The 18314-nt window shown below is 40.4% G+C and overlaps 1 protein-coding gene across 2 annotated transcripts in view; it reads right to left on the reverse strand.

Moving 5' to 3' along the window:
- The window catches only part of CDYL (chromodomain Y-like), a 104639-nt gene extending 86544 nt beyond the window's left edge, over positions 1–18095 (reverse strand). The window contains exon 1 of one of the 2 annotated variants that reach the window (XM_418964.8): positions 17662–18095. In XM_418964.8, coding sequence (XP_418964.4) covers positions 17662–17685 — 24 coding nt within the window. In that variant the 5' untranslated portion in view covers positions 17686–18095. The remainder of the gene's footprint in view (positions 1–17661) is intronic. The other variant, XM_040696300.2, reaches the window with a different exon arrangement.
- Positions 18096–18314: the final 219 nt, after the last annotated feature.

The following is an 18314-nucleotide window of genomic DNA, read 5'->3' on the forward strand; positions in this document are numbered from 1 at the left end:
GCCAGGCACTGGAACAGGCTACCCAGGGAGGTGGTGGAATCACCATCCGTGGAGGTGTTCAAGAAAACATTCAGATGTTGTACTGAGGGACATGGCTTAGTGGAGGAAATAGTGATGGTAGGCAGACAGCTGGACTGGATGATATTGGAGGTCTTCTCCAACCTTGATGATTCTGTGTTTCTCTGCGTCTGTATTTAATATTGGCCATGTTGACTTAGAAAAGAGCTAGATTTTGAATATCAGAATACCGTGCGGTTCTACATCAAGCGCCTTACAAAAGCTTATTATATCTATGCGAATATCTTTGTTAACCTTTCAGTCTCAAAATAAAGAAATAAATACAGACAAGTTGTATTCAGCATGAACAGTTGGACAAGCACTCTGCAGCCTTTCTTCTATTTTCTGCTAACAAGCTCTCATCCCAGCCTTTCCACAGTTCTACCTCTGATCATTATTAGCCTATTCAGTCCAGTGTTTAGGTTGCATCTTGGCCCATCCTACTTCATTTACACCTCTTCAGTAATTAAAATTGAAGAAAAACAAAATATAAACCCAAAAACCTTACATGTATTCTTAGATGAGTATTATTGTGAAAATACTGACCGCAGTAGACTAAAGAAAAATATTAAATTTGGTTGTTCCTTGCAGATAAAGCATTTTTTTCCAGTAAATTGTTGCAATCTTTGAATACAACATCCAGAACTTGCCCAAAGAACTAGTGTTTAGATTCACAGTAGGATTTCTAAAGAAACATAGGATAATATTTTTGCATTATTCTTGTTTTCTTCACTATTATTGTCCCTGTTTAGTAGACTAATCTCATTACTAGCATTGTTTTGCTCTGATTCAGTAAGATAATTTTAATATTGTTCTTAACCCCACTGACAGAAGGTTCACCTCTGTCTCATTATGCTATGACAGCTTCATATTTGTCGGCACTGAATTTGCATTTTAAGAATTATAAACCCCCAGGGTAATTTTTATTTTTAAATGATGTAACTTTCAGACAAAATAGTTTTCTTTATATTTTTAGTAAAATCTCTGCTAAATTATTTTTAGGAAATCATCCTTTTGTAAAAAAAAAAAAAAAAAAAAAAAAAGTGAGTATATATTGTTGGCAAGGACTGCACTGAATAGAACTGAGTTAAATATACGAGAGCTACCAGTGCTGATTGTCCCGATGAAAGTTAAGAGGGCTTAAATCTCAGTTAATTTTTTTCAGAAAAGTAAAATTTTACAGAAAATAATTTCTAATTCTCAGAAAAGCATGACAAAAGACCTGAAGACATTATGAAGTCTAGGAAGGTTTTGTTAGTGATCACCTACTATATTCACTCTGAAATAGCAATGTATATTTTCTCTACATTCAGACAGTTAAAGAAAGATTCTTCTTCATGTAAGTGTTCCAAATGAAAATCTTAGAACAGGTTACTCATCTATACAGAGTACTTACCCAATAAAGAATATTTCTTTGATTTCTGTATCATCAGTTATTTCTAAGCAAACAGCATCTCCAATATTATTTTTCACACTTGGTATCTCCTATAAAACAGTGTGTATATATGTGTGTGTGTGCGTGTGTGTGTATGTGTGTGTGTGCATATACGTTCCTGATATTACTGCAGGAACACAACAGCACAGATCACCCTAACATATTTCACAAATATTAAAATATGAAAGAGTTACTATACAGTAAGAAAATAACTCGGATTCTTTCTTGTGTCCATGGTCCTTTTTAGTTATGATAACTTTGATTCAGATTATATTTCAGTGAAATTAAAGAAAAAAATCAAAAGAATCAGTGATGTCTTCCAAGTCTTGCCCAAGAGTAATACATTAAAAATAAAAGTAGCACTGGATGTTATGAATCTTAGAAACACTGACCCTCATGTCTATAAAAAATGTTTAGAACTTACAGAAAATTCAGAGGCAATTTTCTATTCCTAAGAATCCAGTTTGTTTACTTGTCATTATCTTGCAAATAATTAGACACAGAATTCACTGAAAACATATAAATAACAGAACAAGTGCTTAGGCCAGACTGTCTCTTACACTAATGCCAGAATGGAACCACAGAAGAAAAGGTGGGAAGGGCAGTGAGAAAGGCCTGATTTTATAATTTGATCCTACTCTTAATGAAGCGTGGCACTCAATAAAAACTGGCACAGTGAAAGTCTGTTTGACTTGGTCATTTTCACATAAGTAGTCTGAAGTGTTTGGGTGTATTTTTTCTATACTTTGTTGGCAAGTAAATCAGTTTGAATATATTGGATTGAGTTTCCAGACGGTGATCAACAGAATATTTTTTTTTTTCTGAGTGTAATCTTGTTATGTGCTTTCAAATTATTTATTTAATGATATATATATATTATTTAAATGAAGAATCTATGCCAATGGATGGCAATGCCATTAAATTGTTCTGGTTTAAAACCCAAGTATAGGTTTCAAACTCATTGCTGCATGCACCTGTTAAAACAGTGAGTCATCTGAATATACCTTCATCCAATCCTAATTTTTGAGTACTGTGACTCTGAAATAATATTTTAATCAATTTGTTTTATGATGTTTTGAAATTGCATACAAATGTAGGCTAGATTGTAATAAGTACATACAAATTTTTAAATAAATAAAATTGTATTTACAACACTGAATACATAATCTAGGCTTTTTATCATCATGTTCAATCTAAAATTACATTTCTTAATTAATTATGAGCTACACTTAAGTAAATGACAGAATATTTTTGCTTAATATAAACAAAATATGGGCCTAACCACACACAGAACTGAGAACACTGGACTGGGGGCGCTTAAACTACTTGGCTGCTTTATAAATTCTCACTCAGTTATGAACACCTTCAGTAATAAAGCGCTAGCATTGTAGTCTTTAATATTAGCTACTATTATTCTTTCCTACCAGTTCTTATTAATATGTTAGAACGAGCTGAAGAGCAACGTGGCTTACTTTCCTTATCAGTTTTCCTACCTTCACATTTAAAGTGAAAATAATTTGCTCCTGCCTGTGAAACTGAAACCAAAAGTCATAAAAGCACAAGTTTTCCTACTCAAAAGCTATTGATGGTACCCATACTTTGAACTTTAATTCCACTGGAGAGACTAAACATAATATTTATTAATTGTAGAATTTTCAATGAAATAAAGCGTAAAGTGAGCTCAACTCCTAAGAGAAATGCTGTCCTATTCCAGTTCCTGCCCACTGCCCATTCAGTATATAGCTAAAATGAAACTTAACTTAAAAAATAATCTATGCTCTGAATTTCATTTTTATGCCTCCCACGGCTTGAGGTTGGGTTTGCACAACAACAATTTTGCATCTCAGTGAAATTATAGTATGATCCAGCTGGACAGGCAAAAAACAACAAAAAAAAAGAAAACACAGCCTTACATGGCTGCAAGAGTTTTATCACTTGTGTTGGGCACTAAAAAGTAATGAAAAAATTCATCACACTTTCTAACTGCTGTGTTTAGTGTAAAATTTAGGAAAACGTTAATAAGTAGTACATATGCAAGACTGAGAGCAGCCTTCCAATAATTAAAGGAAGCTTATAAGCAGGAGGGAAATCAACTTCTTACATGGTGTGATAGTGGTAGACAATGGGGAATGGCTTTAAACTAAAAGAAGGGAGATTTAGGTGACGTGTTATGAGGAAATGATTTGTGTAAAGGGTGGTGAGGCAGTGGTACAGCTGCCCAGAGAAGCTGTGGTGCCCCATCCCTGGAGGCTCAAGGCCAGGTTGGATGGGGCCCTGGGCAGCCTGAGCTGGTGGGGGGCAGCCCTGCCCACAGCACAGGGTTGGAGCTGGGTGGGCTGCAAGGTCTCTTTGAACCCAAGCCATTCTGTGTTTCTATGATATGACTGAGAATTAACTGGAATCCCAAACTGTCGCAAGGAGTTTACCATGTCTATATCAAAATAGAAGTGCAAGTGGCCCAAAACTACATGGTGCAGAACAGGTTTGTCCTCAGCTCTGGCACGATGACCTAGCACAGCTTCTTTGTCCCATTGCCTGCTCTGTCCCTGTCTGCAGCTCCTGGCCCTCCAAGTGCCCCCAAAGGATGTGCATCCTCTTCCAGAGCCAGCACAAGTCAAGGGCAAGAAGCCCTGTGGCCATACCACAAGGCAGCCCACTGAATTAGCCCAGCTTAAAATGCAATATGCTATTTGACAGATGTTTTTTAACTGATCAAAGTCACTGCTGCAATCAACCCCAATATCTACCGTTTCTTCACTTTTCTCCCTTTGATCACAACATATGCAACAACCAACAGAGACGTCAGGATGGGCAAATTTCCTCCCCCATTCTGTGTGCTTTCACTGAGACTGTTCCATGTACACTACTTGGCTGTATTGCTCTAACAACCTTGGACACATGCTTTGTTGTACCAGCAAATATCTTTACAGCTACTCACTGAAACACACAGAGAAATGGTTCCAACCAAATCAACACTTTTGGAGATAAGTTTTTTTGTTGTTTAATTGTGCCAGGTTAATTTTCCAACCCTTTCAACAAATAGCCAAGCTTCCGTTGTGGTTCAATGGAAGAAATGGCTGAGATGTCTGAGGAAGGAGCTGCAGAAGTCAATTATAATGTGCTGCCATCCAAAATCCTTTAGACATTTAAGGTAAAAAAACATTGAGTAAAATTATGGTTTAAAAATACAACTTGATCAACCACTCAGATAACTGTCACTAAGATTAAAAAAAACCAAACTTGCTGTACACCACAATAGCTCAGTGCTGTGCTTCAAACCCAGCTTCAATAGCACAATCCCTTAACAACATTCACCTACTAACACAGTTTACAGTCCCAAGGGAAGGCCTGTAATGAAGAAGTTGAGTACTATCCTGCAGTAGGTTCAGAAGACTGTAGGGGGAGAAAAGGTCAGTGCTTAGCATGTTGCAATTTAAGCATATTTAACAGAACTGACTAAAAGAACCAGACTAGCCCTTCTATACCTCTCTGTAGAGAAAGGGGATAAAGTTTCTATTCTGACGACCTTCCAGAGAAATTTTTTTGGTAGGTCTGAATGGCCGGATGACTCTCATCACTGATTGCAGAGAACATCAAAGATGCTAGCTGAATACCTCTCCACAGTTAGCCCCGCACAAATAAATAAATAAATCGTAAGGGGGAGAGATTTGTCTGTGGCTTGTACTTTCAGTGCAGCTTCTCTCTGTAAGACTCAATTAGATAGTTTTATTCTAAGATGTTCTGACCATATTTACTTCAGGGAAATAAAAAAAAAAAGCTTTATACTGCTCATATTTTGGCTCAAGTATGAGATGAACAATTAGCAATCATCTCTGAAATACTCAGGCTGACTGATTTGCTCAGTGCTACATTAACTGCGACAGAGGGAAAGAAAGAATTACATTTTTCAAGACAGCGTTCAGGTATCTTAATGATGAGATCTAATATTTCTCCCTACAGCCCCTGCCTTCCCATTTGCCAACTTCTACAAAGATAAGGCAGTTCTAGCAGAATATGCCTTTCTTCCACTCCATAAGAAAGTTCCAGTTTCTTGCTCAGAAAAATAAAAATCATCTTTACTTCACAATCAGTAGAGGACTGATTCCACTCTGAAATTGTACTTTTCTGAATAAGTCAGATGGAAAAAGCTTTATCTTGTGGTTTGACTGAAAATGAGAGAAACATCTATTGGGAAGAGGCTGGGAAGGCAGAGCTCAAACATTTGACAAAAGGGACAAGTTAATGGATAGACAGCATTTGCTTAGTGAAAAGCAGAATATAAAAAATTATCACATGGTTCCACAGTCCAGTCATGACTTTATCTTTCCTCTTATCATAAATGTTATGCCCCTGTGTACTTTAAAACTTGCTTTAGCATATGAACATCTCAAATCTCTTCCCTAACTTTAATCATCACTATTCACATCTTAATCCAAGCTTCTTAAGTATAAACAAGAATGCAGAGGAAAAATAAAATTAGAGCCATATAAAGCATTATTTTACTAATGGAAACACAAAGACACACAGACACATACATATATACACATTAGAATAATTCATGTCATGAATTCCCACTATTTATAAAAATGTTCATCAAGAACAGGCAAATAAGCCAAAAGATGTTTTTTTACTTGCCAATAATAATGAAGGAAATTATTTGTATGCATGTGAAGACTTCATTTTGTTACATCTAATAGCTCTGATTAGAGATATATATGTTCAAGTACAGATGATAACATTCTTTAGAATAAACTTGGCTGTAATTACTTGAGTAATGACTTTAATGTTGAATAATTAAATTAATATTGAATATGTTCAAGAAACAGTCAGTAATAAAGACAGAAACTTCACATTTTAGAGACCAATGCCAGTAAAGTATAAATAACAACAATCTTCATTTATGTTGAAGTTAAATTGTATCTCACACTCTTTTCACTGTAATTGAACCAACAACTGTCCATCATTCATCGCTTTTTCAGCATCTGAAGGTATGAAAATTGGAACATAAATAATTTCATCTGGCTGACCAGAGGCAAATAACATAGGAATAGGTATAAATGAGCAACAGTAAAAATGTTTCATCTGTTACTGCACACGGATCAAGCTGGAATATTCAAGGGAACAGAAACAATATAATGTCTTACTGTAATCCTGTCCTCTCACAAAATCCATGTTTTGTCACTAATGCCACCAGAGAGAACTTCCAAAACATCATCTCATTCAACATGCCTTGAAACAGGTGAAACACTGAAAAAGCAAAATTTAACTTACAATTGACATGGATACTTACAAATAGACAGTTTTAAGAACAGGATGTACCTCAATAAGCATTAAAAAAATCCAAAACAGTACAGCCAACCTTGCTATTTAGCCTTCACTGATAAGAATGTAGAGAAGCATGGCACTGTTTGCATACAATTAAGATGGGTATGCTGTCTTCCATGATTAACATTCTTACAATGCCACATCTCAAAGAAGTATCCTTAAACAAAACAATTTATTTCTAATTCAGAAGGTAATATTTTAGTGGTGAGCAGTTTAAATAAATAAGCACAAATCTCAGGGGATTTGATGAGTTTAATGTGGTAGAGAGAAAAAAAAAAACAAATCAATTAAGCAGCTACCCTGATATGAAATGACTGCAACAAGAATTAAGTAGGATCTGAAATGTTTATGGGACTTTTGAAACGTGAAGGTACTTCATTTGCCATCAGCACCTGGGAAGAATTATTTGTTGTTACTGATCATTACCACGTGGGTGCCCTGGTAACAGGGGATGCTGAGAAGGCAGAGACGCTGAATGCCTTCTTTGCATTAGTCTTTACTGCCAAGACTGCTGCTAGGAAATCCCAGATCCCTGAGGAAAATTAGAAACTGGAGGAAGGACAATTTCCCCTTAGTTGAGAAGAAGCTGGTCACATATTGTTTATGCAAAATCAATGCACGTAAATCCATGGGCCCTGATGAGTTTCAACCAAGCGTGCTGAGGGAGCTGATGGAGGTGGTTGCTGAACCACTCTCTATCATCTTCAAAAGGTCACAGAGAACAGAGAGCTGCCTGAAGACTGGAGGATAGCCAATGTCACCCCAGTCTTCAAAAAGGCCAAAAAGGAACTGAGCAATTATAGGTCAGTCAGCCTCATTACTGTCCATGGGAAGGCAATAGAACAACTTGTTTTGGATGTCATCTCCAAGCAAGTGGAAGAAAAGAAGTTTATCAGAAGTAGTCAACATAGGTTCACAAAGAGGAAATTATGCTTGACCAATTTGGTAGCCTGTAACGATGTCATCACCAGCTGGATAAATGTGGGGAGAGCAGTGCATGTTGTCTACCTTAACTTCAGCAAGGCATTTCACAGACTCTCAGAACATCCTTGTAATGAACCTTAGCAAGACTGCAATAGATGAGCAGACAGTGAAGTAGATTAAGAACTGGCTGTCTGGTGGAGCTCAGGGGATTGTTATCAGCAACATAGAGTTTAGTTGGAGGCCTGTAGCTAGTAGTGTTCTCCAGAGGTTGGTACCGGGTCTGGTCTTATTTAACACTTTAATCAACAACCTGGATGAAGGGATAGAGTGCAGCCTCAGCAAGTTTGCTGATGATACAAAGCTGGGAGGAGTGGCTGACACACCAGAAGGCTGTGTTGTCATTCAGCAAGACTTAGACCTAGAGACCAAGTTAAGAAGAGAGCCACAAAGATGATAAGGGGCCTGGAGCATCTCTTGTATGAGGAAAGACTGAAAGACCTGGGGCTGTTCAGCCTGGAGAAGAGAAGGCTCCTCCTTCTAAAATGAAGGAGTCAAACTGTTGAGGGCAGATTCTTTTCGATGATGTGCAGTGATAGAACAAGGGGCAATTGGCAGAAACTAGAATGCAGGAAGTTCCATACTAACTTAAGAAAGAACTTATTTACTGTGTGAGTGATGGAGCACTGGAACAGGCTGCTCAGAGAGGCTGTGGAGTCTCCTTCTCTTAAAATATTCAAGACCTGCCTGGACACTTCCCTATGTAACCTACTGTAAGGCACCTGCTGTAGCAGGAGTTTGGACTCAAAGATCTCCAGAGGTCCTTTCAAATCCCTACAATTCTGTAATTCCTTGATGATCAGAAATTATCTGGGTAAAAATATAGTTAATATTAATTATCTGGAATTTAAGTCTCCCAAAGATTATGCTCTATTAAACTAGTACTAAACTTCTTTATTACTTTATCTCATGTATGTTTCTTTTGAATTAAAATAAAATAGATTTCATACAAGAGTCCTTTAATCCCCCTCTCAAGACATAATTTTTTGTATAATAAACAAAACCAGGAACCAGGCACATGAACCACACAATGAAAATAGGAAAATCTGAAAAGAATTTTGTAAGCTGGGCTTTAACCTCTTCTGGATATGTACATACACTATAAACAGCTTGGTGTGCAATAAGTTTAAATTTTAACTTTGAATCTTCTGACCTTACTGTATCATAAGTGAAAATTGATTGACTCCTCTAAAACTTCACGAATTTAAAACTTCCATTGCCCTTGTGAGTGTTAGGACATAATTATTTGTTCAGCTGTAAAAGACAGTAGGTAGTCGTTTCTACGGAAGTCCAGTCTTCCAGAGGAAGAGGATCTACAGTGTCACCTTCAAAAAGCATTAGAAATCATGTATCCAGAAATGCTCACTCAACTGACTGTAGTGTGCTTCAAATACACTTGTTCAAAATAAATATGTTTATCGTCTAATTCCACAGAAAAGTGCACTAAGAACAAAAGCTCAAGATTCTCAGTCTGATGAAAACATCATTGCTTTTACTGTCGTTGTGTTTCTTAATTCTTAGAAAGCCCTTCTAATCAAAGATCACATCTGTTCCTTATCTGTGACCCAAACAAGCATATCTCAACCCTGTAACCATGAAAAGCCATCTAAGAGCTACCAAATAGTTACTGTACGGCAAAAAGCCTACATAGCTAAATGAAATCTGATTTTTCTTCTTTTGGAAGGGTTTTCCACAAATCTTCCGAATTTAAGAATGATTACACTCCAGTAAATCTTTTGTGCTTATAATTACAAAATACTATTCATTTCAAATAATGGAATTAATTCCTGAAATCTGTTATGACAATTTGTTTCTTTCTGTGACCATACTCCTCCCTCTAACTTTTCTAAAGTAGGAGTCTGTTCATACAAATCAGTTATCTAGACTTTATTTTGGGATACAGACTTAATGCATATCAAGTCTTCACAGAAGTCTTTGCAGGTATCTAGAATATACATGGGCAATGATGATTTTAGATTTTATCCAGAGTTTGCACTTCAGTTTTCCTTGACCACATGTGATAATAACCTCTTCTTAAAACCTTAGGTTCAAGTTATTACTTTGCTTACTAACAGCAACTTTTTTAGTGGTTATAACTCAGATTAGGCTTGTTTTAGGCTCAGATTAAACTCTACCACTTGAACAAGATCCCAAAGTGTGTTTAGAAATAAAGTCTGAAGGGAAGAGGACAGATGTTTAGCTTGACACGGAAGGTGAGAGATCTGGCAACCATACCACGCTCCCGCTTATCCCATGTCCTACTGACACCATCAGAAATGACGGATGTGCAAGGCAATAATCTTCCCTCGGGGGTGCCTGCCCACTCTGGAGTCTGCAGCAGCCCTTGGCCAATGTGTGCAGGGCATCAACATAGTTCCAGACACCTGGAGACCTTGGGTTACGTTGCCCAAGTTCTAGGAACCATGGCTGAAATTTCTCTTGGCCCCAACAAAACCAACAACAAAAGCTCCCAATGATTACCACTGTGCCACGTTTCTCATTTTTCCCTTCTACTGTTAGAAATTACTGACCAGTGATAGGCATCAGGATGCTGAACTGGACAAATCTATTGTGACAATGCGTATAGTCTTACATTCTCATTATTTCTTCAAGACATAGTTCCAGGTCTGTTAGTTTTAACCTTGTACATGACCTAGCCAGTAAAATATGACTGAAGAGTCACACTGTGCTGGCACAAGCTGTATTTTATATGTACAACTGAGGAAAGTCAGGTGCTAAAATCAAACAGAACTAACAACTCTGAGGCAGCAACCAGTCAGACTGTAATGCAGATAATTTTCCTAAAGTTACTTGGAATCATTTTGAACCCATAGTATATCTACATTCAAGTGTAATCAACATACAGATGATGCTTCATCTAATAACTGTGTTTTATGGAGAGAACTTCAAAAACCATAGGCTTTTAAGTATCTACTAAATAAAACATCCATCACACCACAGTGTTGGGGAAGAATTTTACCGTTGAATTACACTCATTTCAACAAGTAAAAATGTACCTCAGTGTTCCTCTGCATACATATTTGTGAAGCATACATCCAAACTTTAAAAACCAAACATAAGACTTAAATTACTGAGGGGCTGTGAAACATTCAGAAACTGTGGTGGCGGAAGAGTTTGGAGAGGCACAACTATAGATGTGGTTAGGCCACTTAAAACACACATTTATCTTTCCCCGCTAATAGAAAAAAAAAAAAAAAGAAATGAGCAAGTCATCAGACAAAACACGGTCAAGAAGCAAGATCTGATCAGAGCTGTACTAATTTTATGCAATGTGATTATAAACTGTGCAGCCTCACTGAAGAGTCATATTAAGCCCAGTGTAATTATTTTGTTTCATTATTCAAAAAAAAAAATATATATATATATATAGTAAATGGGCATTTAGTAAATAGTCACTTATTTGGACACTTTAATGCTAGCAAAGGAGCTGAAATCATTTAAAATCATTTTACTCAAAGATAAACAAAAAAACTCCAACAATTCTGCAGTTATTGACGCGTAATGTTATCACATGTCATCCAGCCATCCCAAACCTCAAAAGCACTTCAAAAGAATTTAATGGGACTTATGTGTTTTTTTCACTTTACAAGTACAGTATGTATGTACTTCCATCAGATAACCAAAAATAATACATCATCCAGCGACACCAGATTGGGAGTTCATTATGGTGCGTTATGAGTGGCATTATAGATCCGCCTATCAGTCACATCTAACGGATCTGCACATCCAGCAATCACATATTTAAGAAGTCATTCTGGTTGCCAAAGCTTTGTATCAAATACAATCTTTGCAAGCAAGGTATACTTCTCAGATAGAAATGACACTATAACTGTCAGTAACTTGTTTTTCCCATGGCTTGGCACAGGTCAGAGCACACTGCAGCGGTCAGGAATAAATTAAGCTGTACCTACTGAGAAGTCAAAAGGGAAATACTGCATCACTGATGCTATTCCAGCTATGCCAAGCTTCCTGAAGAACAAGAGGCTGTGATGTGTCTCATTAAGTTCTTTGTGTCCAATAATTTTTCCTCATTTGAGAGGTAGCAAGCTTCTGTGACATTATAGACTCATAAGCTGGAAGTAATTGTTCTGTAACTCATAAGTGTAACTGGTACCGCATTCATCAACACCTTTGATTAACCCAAAACATCAAGAAATAAAATGTTTTGATAATGTATTTGCATATTAGATGTACATGCATGTACAAAACAGTTTTGTACATTAAAAAAAAAACACTCATTTTCTGTGAATAATTTGGAATCTTACACAGGTCACAGGCAGAATTTAACTCCTTTGAGTACTTTGAGTACATGAACAGCTACTGCAGTCCTGCCAGGCCAGTGGCACAGCAGAGGGCATGACATACCGAAGGAGTAGGGGCTTGGGCACTTCCAAGGCAGCAGTGGAAGGGGAGGCACTGAGGCCTCCTGGGCTCTGCCAAAAGCTCTGGGACAGATGATAAGAGATATCTTAAACTGGTGAAGGACAATGTAGCAAGGGATGTGGAAAAGAGTTAAGTGGTGATTCCATTCTTAAGGTTCTCTTGCATTAGCTCTCTATTTTGAAAGAGTGACATTGATCAAAGAGGGATCAAGTTAATCCTCATCTCTTTTCTAAGTTAGTAGTACAGTTTCTACTCTTGTTCAGTGTGACAGAATGGTTTGATTGGAAGGGACCTTCAAGCTCATCTAGTTCCAACCCCCCTGGCACTGGCAAGGACACAAGTCCCACCTAACCTGGCCTTAAACACTTCAAGAGATGGGGCAACCACAGCTTCCCTGCAACTTTTCTGCAATGTCTCGCTGCCCTCAACGTAAAAAAAATTCTTCTTTACACTCAATCTAAATTTACCATCCTCCAATTAAAACCATTGCCCCTTCCCCTGAAAAAGTCTTTCAATCCTTCTTAGAAGCCTCCCATATACACTGTAAGGCCACAGTGAGGTCTCCCAGGATCCTTTTCTTCTCCAGACTGAACAAGTGCAGCTCTCTCAATCTGTGCTCATAGGTGAGGTACTCCAGCCTTTGATCATCTTCAAGGCTCTTTTCTGGACTCACTCCAACAGCTCCACATCCTTCCTGAGCTGGTGACCCCAAACCTGCACACAGTACTCCAGCTGGGACCTCACAAAGGCAGAGCAGAGAGGGACAATTCCCCCCCCTCTCCCTGTTGGCCACCCCCCTTTTGATGCAGCCCAAGATAACAACTGGGCTGCAAGCACACTGATGGCTCATGTCCAGCTTTTCATCCACCAGGACCCCCAAGACCTTCTCTGCAGGGCTCCTCTCAAGGAGTTCTTCTTGAGGTCCATACTCATATCTAAGACTGTTCCAAGTGCAGCAATTTGCACACACTAAGTCAAGCAAATCTCTCCTTCACCCATTCTGAAACTTGCAATAACATTCACGTAATGTTTTGTCAAAACAAAACCCAAACAATTCAGTCACCACGACGCACCAACTGTAAGATCCCCTTTATGAAGAAATGTCACTGATGTTTAGCCAACATCTTAGGAATTGGCACAAAAGAAACAAGAAGCAGAAGATCGGTCCCAAGATATTTCAAACTTCCTGCAAAACAGGTTGAATAAAAACAACCCATTTTAATGAGAAAACAATTGCTACAGCCCAAAAGTGCAGTATCAATTTTGTGTTAATATCAGGTTTTCATCAAGTGCCCACAAAAAATTACCAGTTGCAGACTGTAGACAATGGAAGATTCAACCTTTCTGTTATCTTATGTAGAACAAATGCTTCAACTTTCCAGTAGAAGCTCACAAAACATGACTACAGTGTAACTGGGGCTGCAATACAAACTTTACTTTTAAATCAATAATTTCTATGCAGGAACCAATTTTCAACTAAGTGACAGCATTTCTCCTTCAGTTTTCTATATTCTGCCATTTCAGAAATTAGCACAGTAGCTGAAGAACAGCCCACGGTATCAGAAGCTATTTCATTTTGTACTTGTGACCACTGCTGCATGTGTCATTGCATAGAATACGCTATTGGTGATCAGACTTGACCTACACAACAATGCAGGGCTACAGGACTTCAGTCAGGTGCACCAGAGATGGGTTTCAGTTTGTAATTTCACTGTCTCTGTCGAATTTAATGTCAAAGGCTTTAGTTCTAAAAATAAAAACAAAAATACCAAATCATCATCTGAAGGGAAGTATCACCTTGAGAACACAAGACATTGGGGTGAAAAAATGCATATGCGTTTAGCAAGACATTTGAAGAATTAAAAAAAAAAGTCCATCCATTCTGTAAAATACAAAAATAATCATAATAGGACTACGGGACTTAAATACATTCATCTTTAATATTTTAATGGATATTGATGAAGTCACCTTAAAATGCTAGGTTTGTGGGCAATGTCGAGGTAAAATATATAGTGAAGAAAACACCAATGCTCACATGCACTTGCCAAGTTTACACAAACTGCTTTGCTTGCTTCCTGGTAAACCCCGAAAGGAATGTTTTCATCTGAACAGCAATTGCAGCTTAGGTCTAACTGCAGTCGCTCAAATGGATCAATCCAGTGGACCATGTACATATACACCCTGCATGTATGTCTAGAGGAAAGATGGAAACGGTTGCTTGGTAAACTATCATCTCCAACAGGCAGAGAATTTTAGTACATTTCTTCTGCTGTTAGTGAAGAAATCATTGAATTTTAGAATATACTCTGCCAAACTCAGCACAGCTTTAACACTGTGCACTTAAGTACTACCACTGGTGTTCCTGACCTGCTGGCGGATGCACAGCTGTCCTGGGAAGTACCTTCTTGGGATCACTTCCACATTTCATCAAACAAATCCGTCATACCAACCACAATTCAGACTGACTTTAATCCCAGATGTGATAGCAAGGGTTTGCCAGAGAAGGTCAAGTGATATGACTACTGAGGCAGCACAACTGCAGCTGCTTTCCAGATGAATCACCTACACGGTGTGGGTATTGTACTTCTAAGTATACCAGGGAAGATGATGAGAACAAGCAACAACCTTGCAACAGGTGAGGAACCAGACAGTAAAATGAACTTGTCACAGTGTACAAGAAAGTAGACCTAGCACTTGCTGACTTCTCAAAAAGTACAGAAACACAGAAGGCATGGATGAAGAAAGGTGTCCTAAGATGTGCCTACTGACACAGAATTCAGGAAGAAGGGGGGGAAAAAAAAGAAAAAAAAAGAAAGAAAGAAAGAAAAGAAAAGAAAAGAAAAGAAAAGAAAAGAAAAGAAAAGAAAAGAAAAGAAAAGAAAAGAAAAGAAAAGAAAAGAAAAGAAAAGAAAAGAAAAGAAAAGAAAAGAAAAGAAAACAGCATTTCTGCTTATATTTTCCCTTAGCTGTCTTGTTCACCAGTTTCTCCGACTCTGTCCACCTCACCAACATGTTGTCACTTGAAAACTCAAACTTACAAACAGAAGAACTATGTTCTTAGCCTCACCCATAGAGGTTGGCAAGATTACTAAGTGTTTCATTTTCCATCTAGGAAAGACAGCCTCTTCAATGCTTTTCAATACATGCTTCACATTTTCTTTAGATCATTTCTCCCCTCAAAGAAAATATCCGGTCATCACGACCACAATCCTGAGAAAGCTGAGAAACAAACATGCAGGATGTACAGTCAGCCCAACAAAGCCACCCTTTCATCCTGCAAGAACACTTCTTCCATGTTTCTATCTTCAAATTCCCAATCACTGGCCTACAGTTAGGCTCCCTCCCTCCAGAGATTATATCCACAGTAAAAGTAAAAATCAACCCATAAACAACAACTGATCCACTTCTTTTTTTTTTTTTTTTTTAATTTTTAATATCATTTTTAAAGGTACTTACCTTCATTTTTATTGGTTATACAGAGATTTCTCTTATATTTTGGAAGAACCACAACACCTATCAGCTGTAGTTGACATTCATATTTAGCCTAATAATCTCAAATAGATAATGCACTTTTTTGTTGTTGTTGTTGTTTAAGACAAACGATCAAGATTCAAAAGAAAAAGTAGAGATAAACCAAATTGCATTAGACTTCAGTAACCAGACTAAAAGAATATTATATTGCATTAATTACAAAGAAAATATCCACGAAACAGTCAGTCATACGTGGTAGTTCACAGAAGGTTTAAGTTACCTGATGTTCAACAGTTCAGGTCAACTTGCAGTTGTGTACTTCCCAAGTTAGTATTCACTATATTGAAATTATCTGTGATTTCTGTAAATTGGTCAGCAACTTAGAAAAAAGACTGCAAAAGTGACAGCTTGACCACATGCGAATCCAAAAGCATCAACAATTTTAGCACCTCCAATAAACTTTGCACTGACACAATGAAACAATACGACTGATTTTAAAATTAAACAGAGCAGTTTAACACTTCAGGTGTTTTGAAAAACAGGCTTTTAACCAAGGAAGTGAGCACCTAGCCTGCCTAGCAAGAATGACCATGGTCAACGGCCTACTGGAACCTTTCATACAAGCCAACACTTCCAACACAACATAAATCAACCAAGCAGAATAATAAGCAGTGGTCACAGTTAACTTCAGCCCAGTGTCCAGCAAACAGTTTTTCTGGTCATTCTTACGCCTATCAAAACCAACAACCCATTGTTGGTCATTGAACAAATCCAGAAAGACGCAACATTCAAGTACTGGCCGCAACACGGTCTACAGGCCCAACTCTTCCAGCCTGACAGAACTTTTCCTGAAGTCAAAGCAAAGCCGAGGCAATTTTCCTCTACGGAGAGCAGTCTCTAAATTTCTCACCTACTTCCAGGGATCATCCCTTCAAGACTGGCTTAAGCCATGCAACGAGGGTGGGGAAACTTGCCAAAGCAATTAGCCATGATCTATCAGCCTTGGGAACATAGGCCTCCAGTCTTCCCATCCATCAGTTCAGCACCTCCACTCGGCACTCTACTCGCTTAGAACACGATCCCTCAAGGAGAGCCTTCCACCTCGACACAGGGGCGCAATCCCACTGGTGGGAGATGAGCGCACCACCAGCACGGGAAGCTATCGCCTTCTGTCAAGTGTCCTGAAGGCCGGCCGGCTGCTTTGACCTTAGCATTCCAGCCCGTGGATATAAATATTTTTTATAGAGCACTGCCGAGATGCCTATTACCCACCAGATAAAAGCATTTTTGTTTGGTGGAAGACTATTTATTCAACCGAAAGACAAGAAAACGACAACCTCATCTCGCTCCCAGGGATGACTTCTTGCAAAAATAAAAACAAGGAAGTTAAATCCAAGAGGACCATCATGCTTTTCAATTAAGGGCAAGGATGTGAAATTGACACACTCGGGACAGGAAATTCGGAGTCTCACCCTCCCGTGTCCCCCAACGCCTGCGGGCGGGGGATGGTGTGCGGAGCCCCGCTCCTCGCACCGCCCCGAGTTCTCATCGCGGCGTTTCGCACGGCCGCGGCGCACGATGGTGGCACGGGACTCCGGGACGGAGACGGATCGGGGCCGAGCCCCCCCCCGCCCGGCGCACGGCGAGAACTCGGCGCGGCGCGGCGGGCTGCCCGGGGGGCTGTCAGGGCGCTCCCTCCCCGCTGCCGCCGGGCCGAAGTGCCGTGCGGGCGGCTGCGTGCCGCGGGAGGGGGGGGGGGGGGGGGGGGGGAGAGATCGCAGGCCACGGGCAGCACTTCGCCGTCTCCTCCGTTCGCTCACATTTCCGTCCTCCCCCGGCGGAACCGGGGAGGGGAGCGGGGCGGGGGGCCGGCGGCGGACGGGGCCCGGCGGACGGGGGAGATCGGAGCTCCGCGTCCCCCCGCAGCCGCGGGCGGGGCGGGGTGGCCGGCGGGGCCGGGGGCAGGGCGGACGCCCGGGGGCTGTTACCTCGTAGAGTTCCTCGGAAGCCATGCTGGGAGCCTCACAAGGTGGAGTTGGGTGCTGGTTTGGAAATACTTTGTTCCAGTTGGTGTCCGTGTGGCCTCCTCTTCTCCCTCCTCCTCCCCCGTCTTCTCCGTCGCTCTCCTCCTCCTCCTCCTCCTGCTGCTCCTGTCCTCCTCCTGCTCCTCTTCTTCTTCTTCTTCTTCTTCTTCTTCTTCCTCCTCCTCCTCCTCCCTGCGCGTCTCTCTCCAGCGCAGCTAGCAGCTCCGCTCGCTCCGTGCCGCTGAGGTGCTGCTGCTGCTGCTGCTGCTGCTGCTGGCGGCGGGGCTGTGCGCACCGCAGCTGCGCAACTCGCTCGCTCCCCGCTCGCCCTCGCGCTCTCCCCCTCGCGCACCCCGCCGGGCGGGCACGCACGCACACACGCGCGCTCACACGCACCCGGGCGCGCACACGCGGGCAGGCGGGCGCGCACACGGCGGCGCGCCCCGCACCCCCACCCCGCTGTCCCCGGCCGGCTCGCTCGCTCGCTCCCTCCCCAGGAACACTAATCGAGCGCAGAGAGAGCGCCACACGTAACCACTCCGCCCCGGCTCCCGCCGCCCCCAGCACCATCATCCTCCTCCTCCTCCTCCCCGCTCTTTGATCTCCCATTGTCCACC

The sequence above is a fragment of the Gallus gallus genome, chromosome 2, assembly GCF_016699485.2.
Source record: "Gallus gallus isolate bGalGal1 chromosome 2, bGalGal1.mat.broiler.GRCg7b, whole genome shotgun sequence".
Taxonomy (NCBI): Eukaryota; Metazoa; Chordata; class Aves; order Galliformes; family Phasianidae; genus Gallus; species Gallus gallus.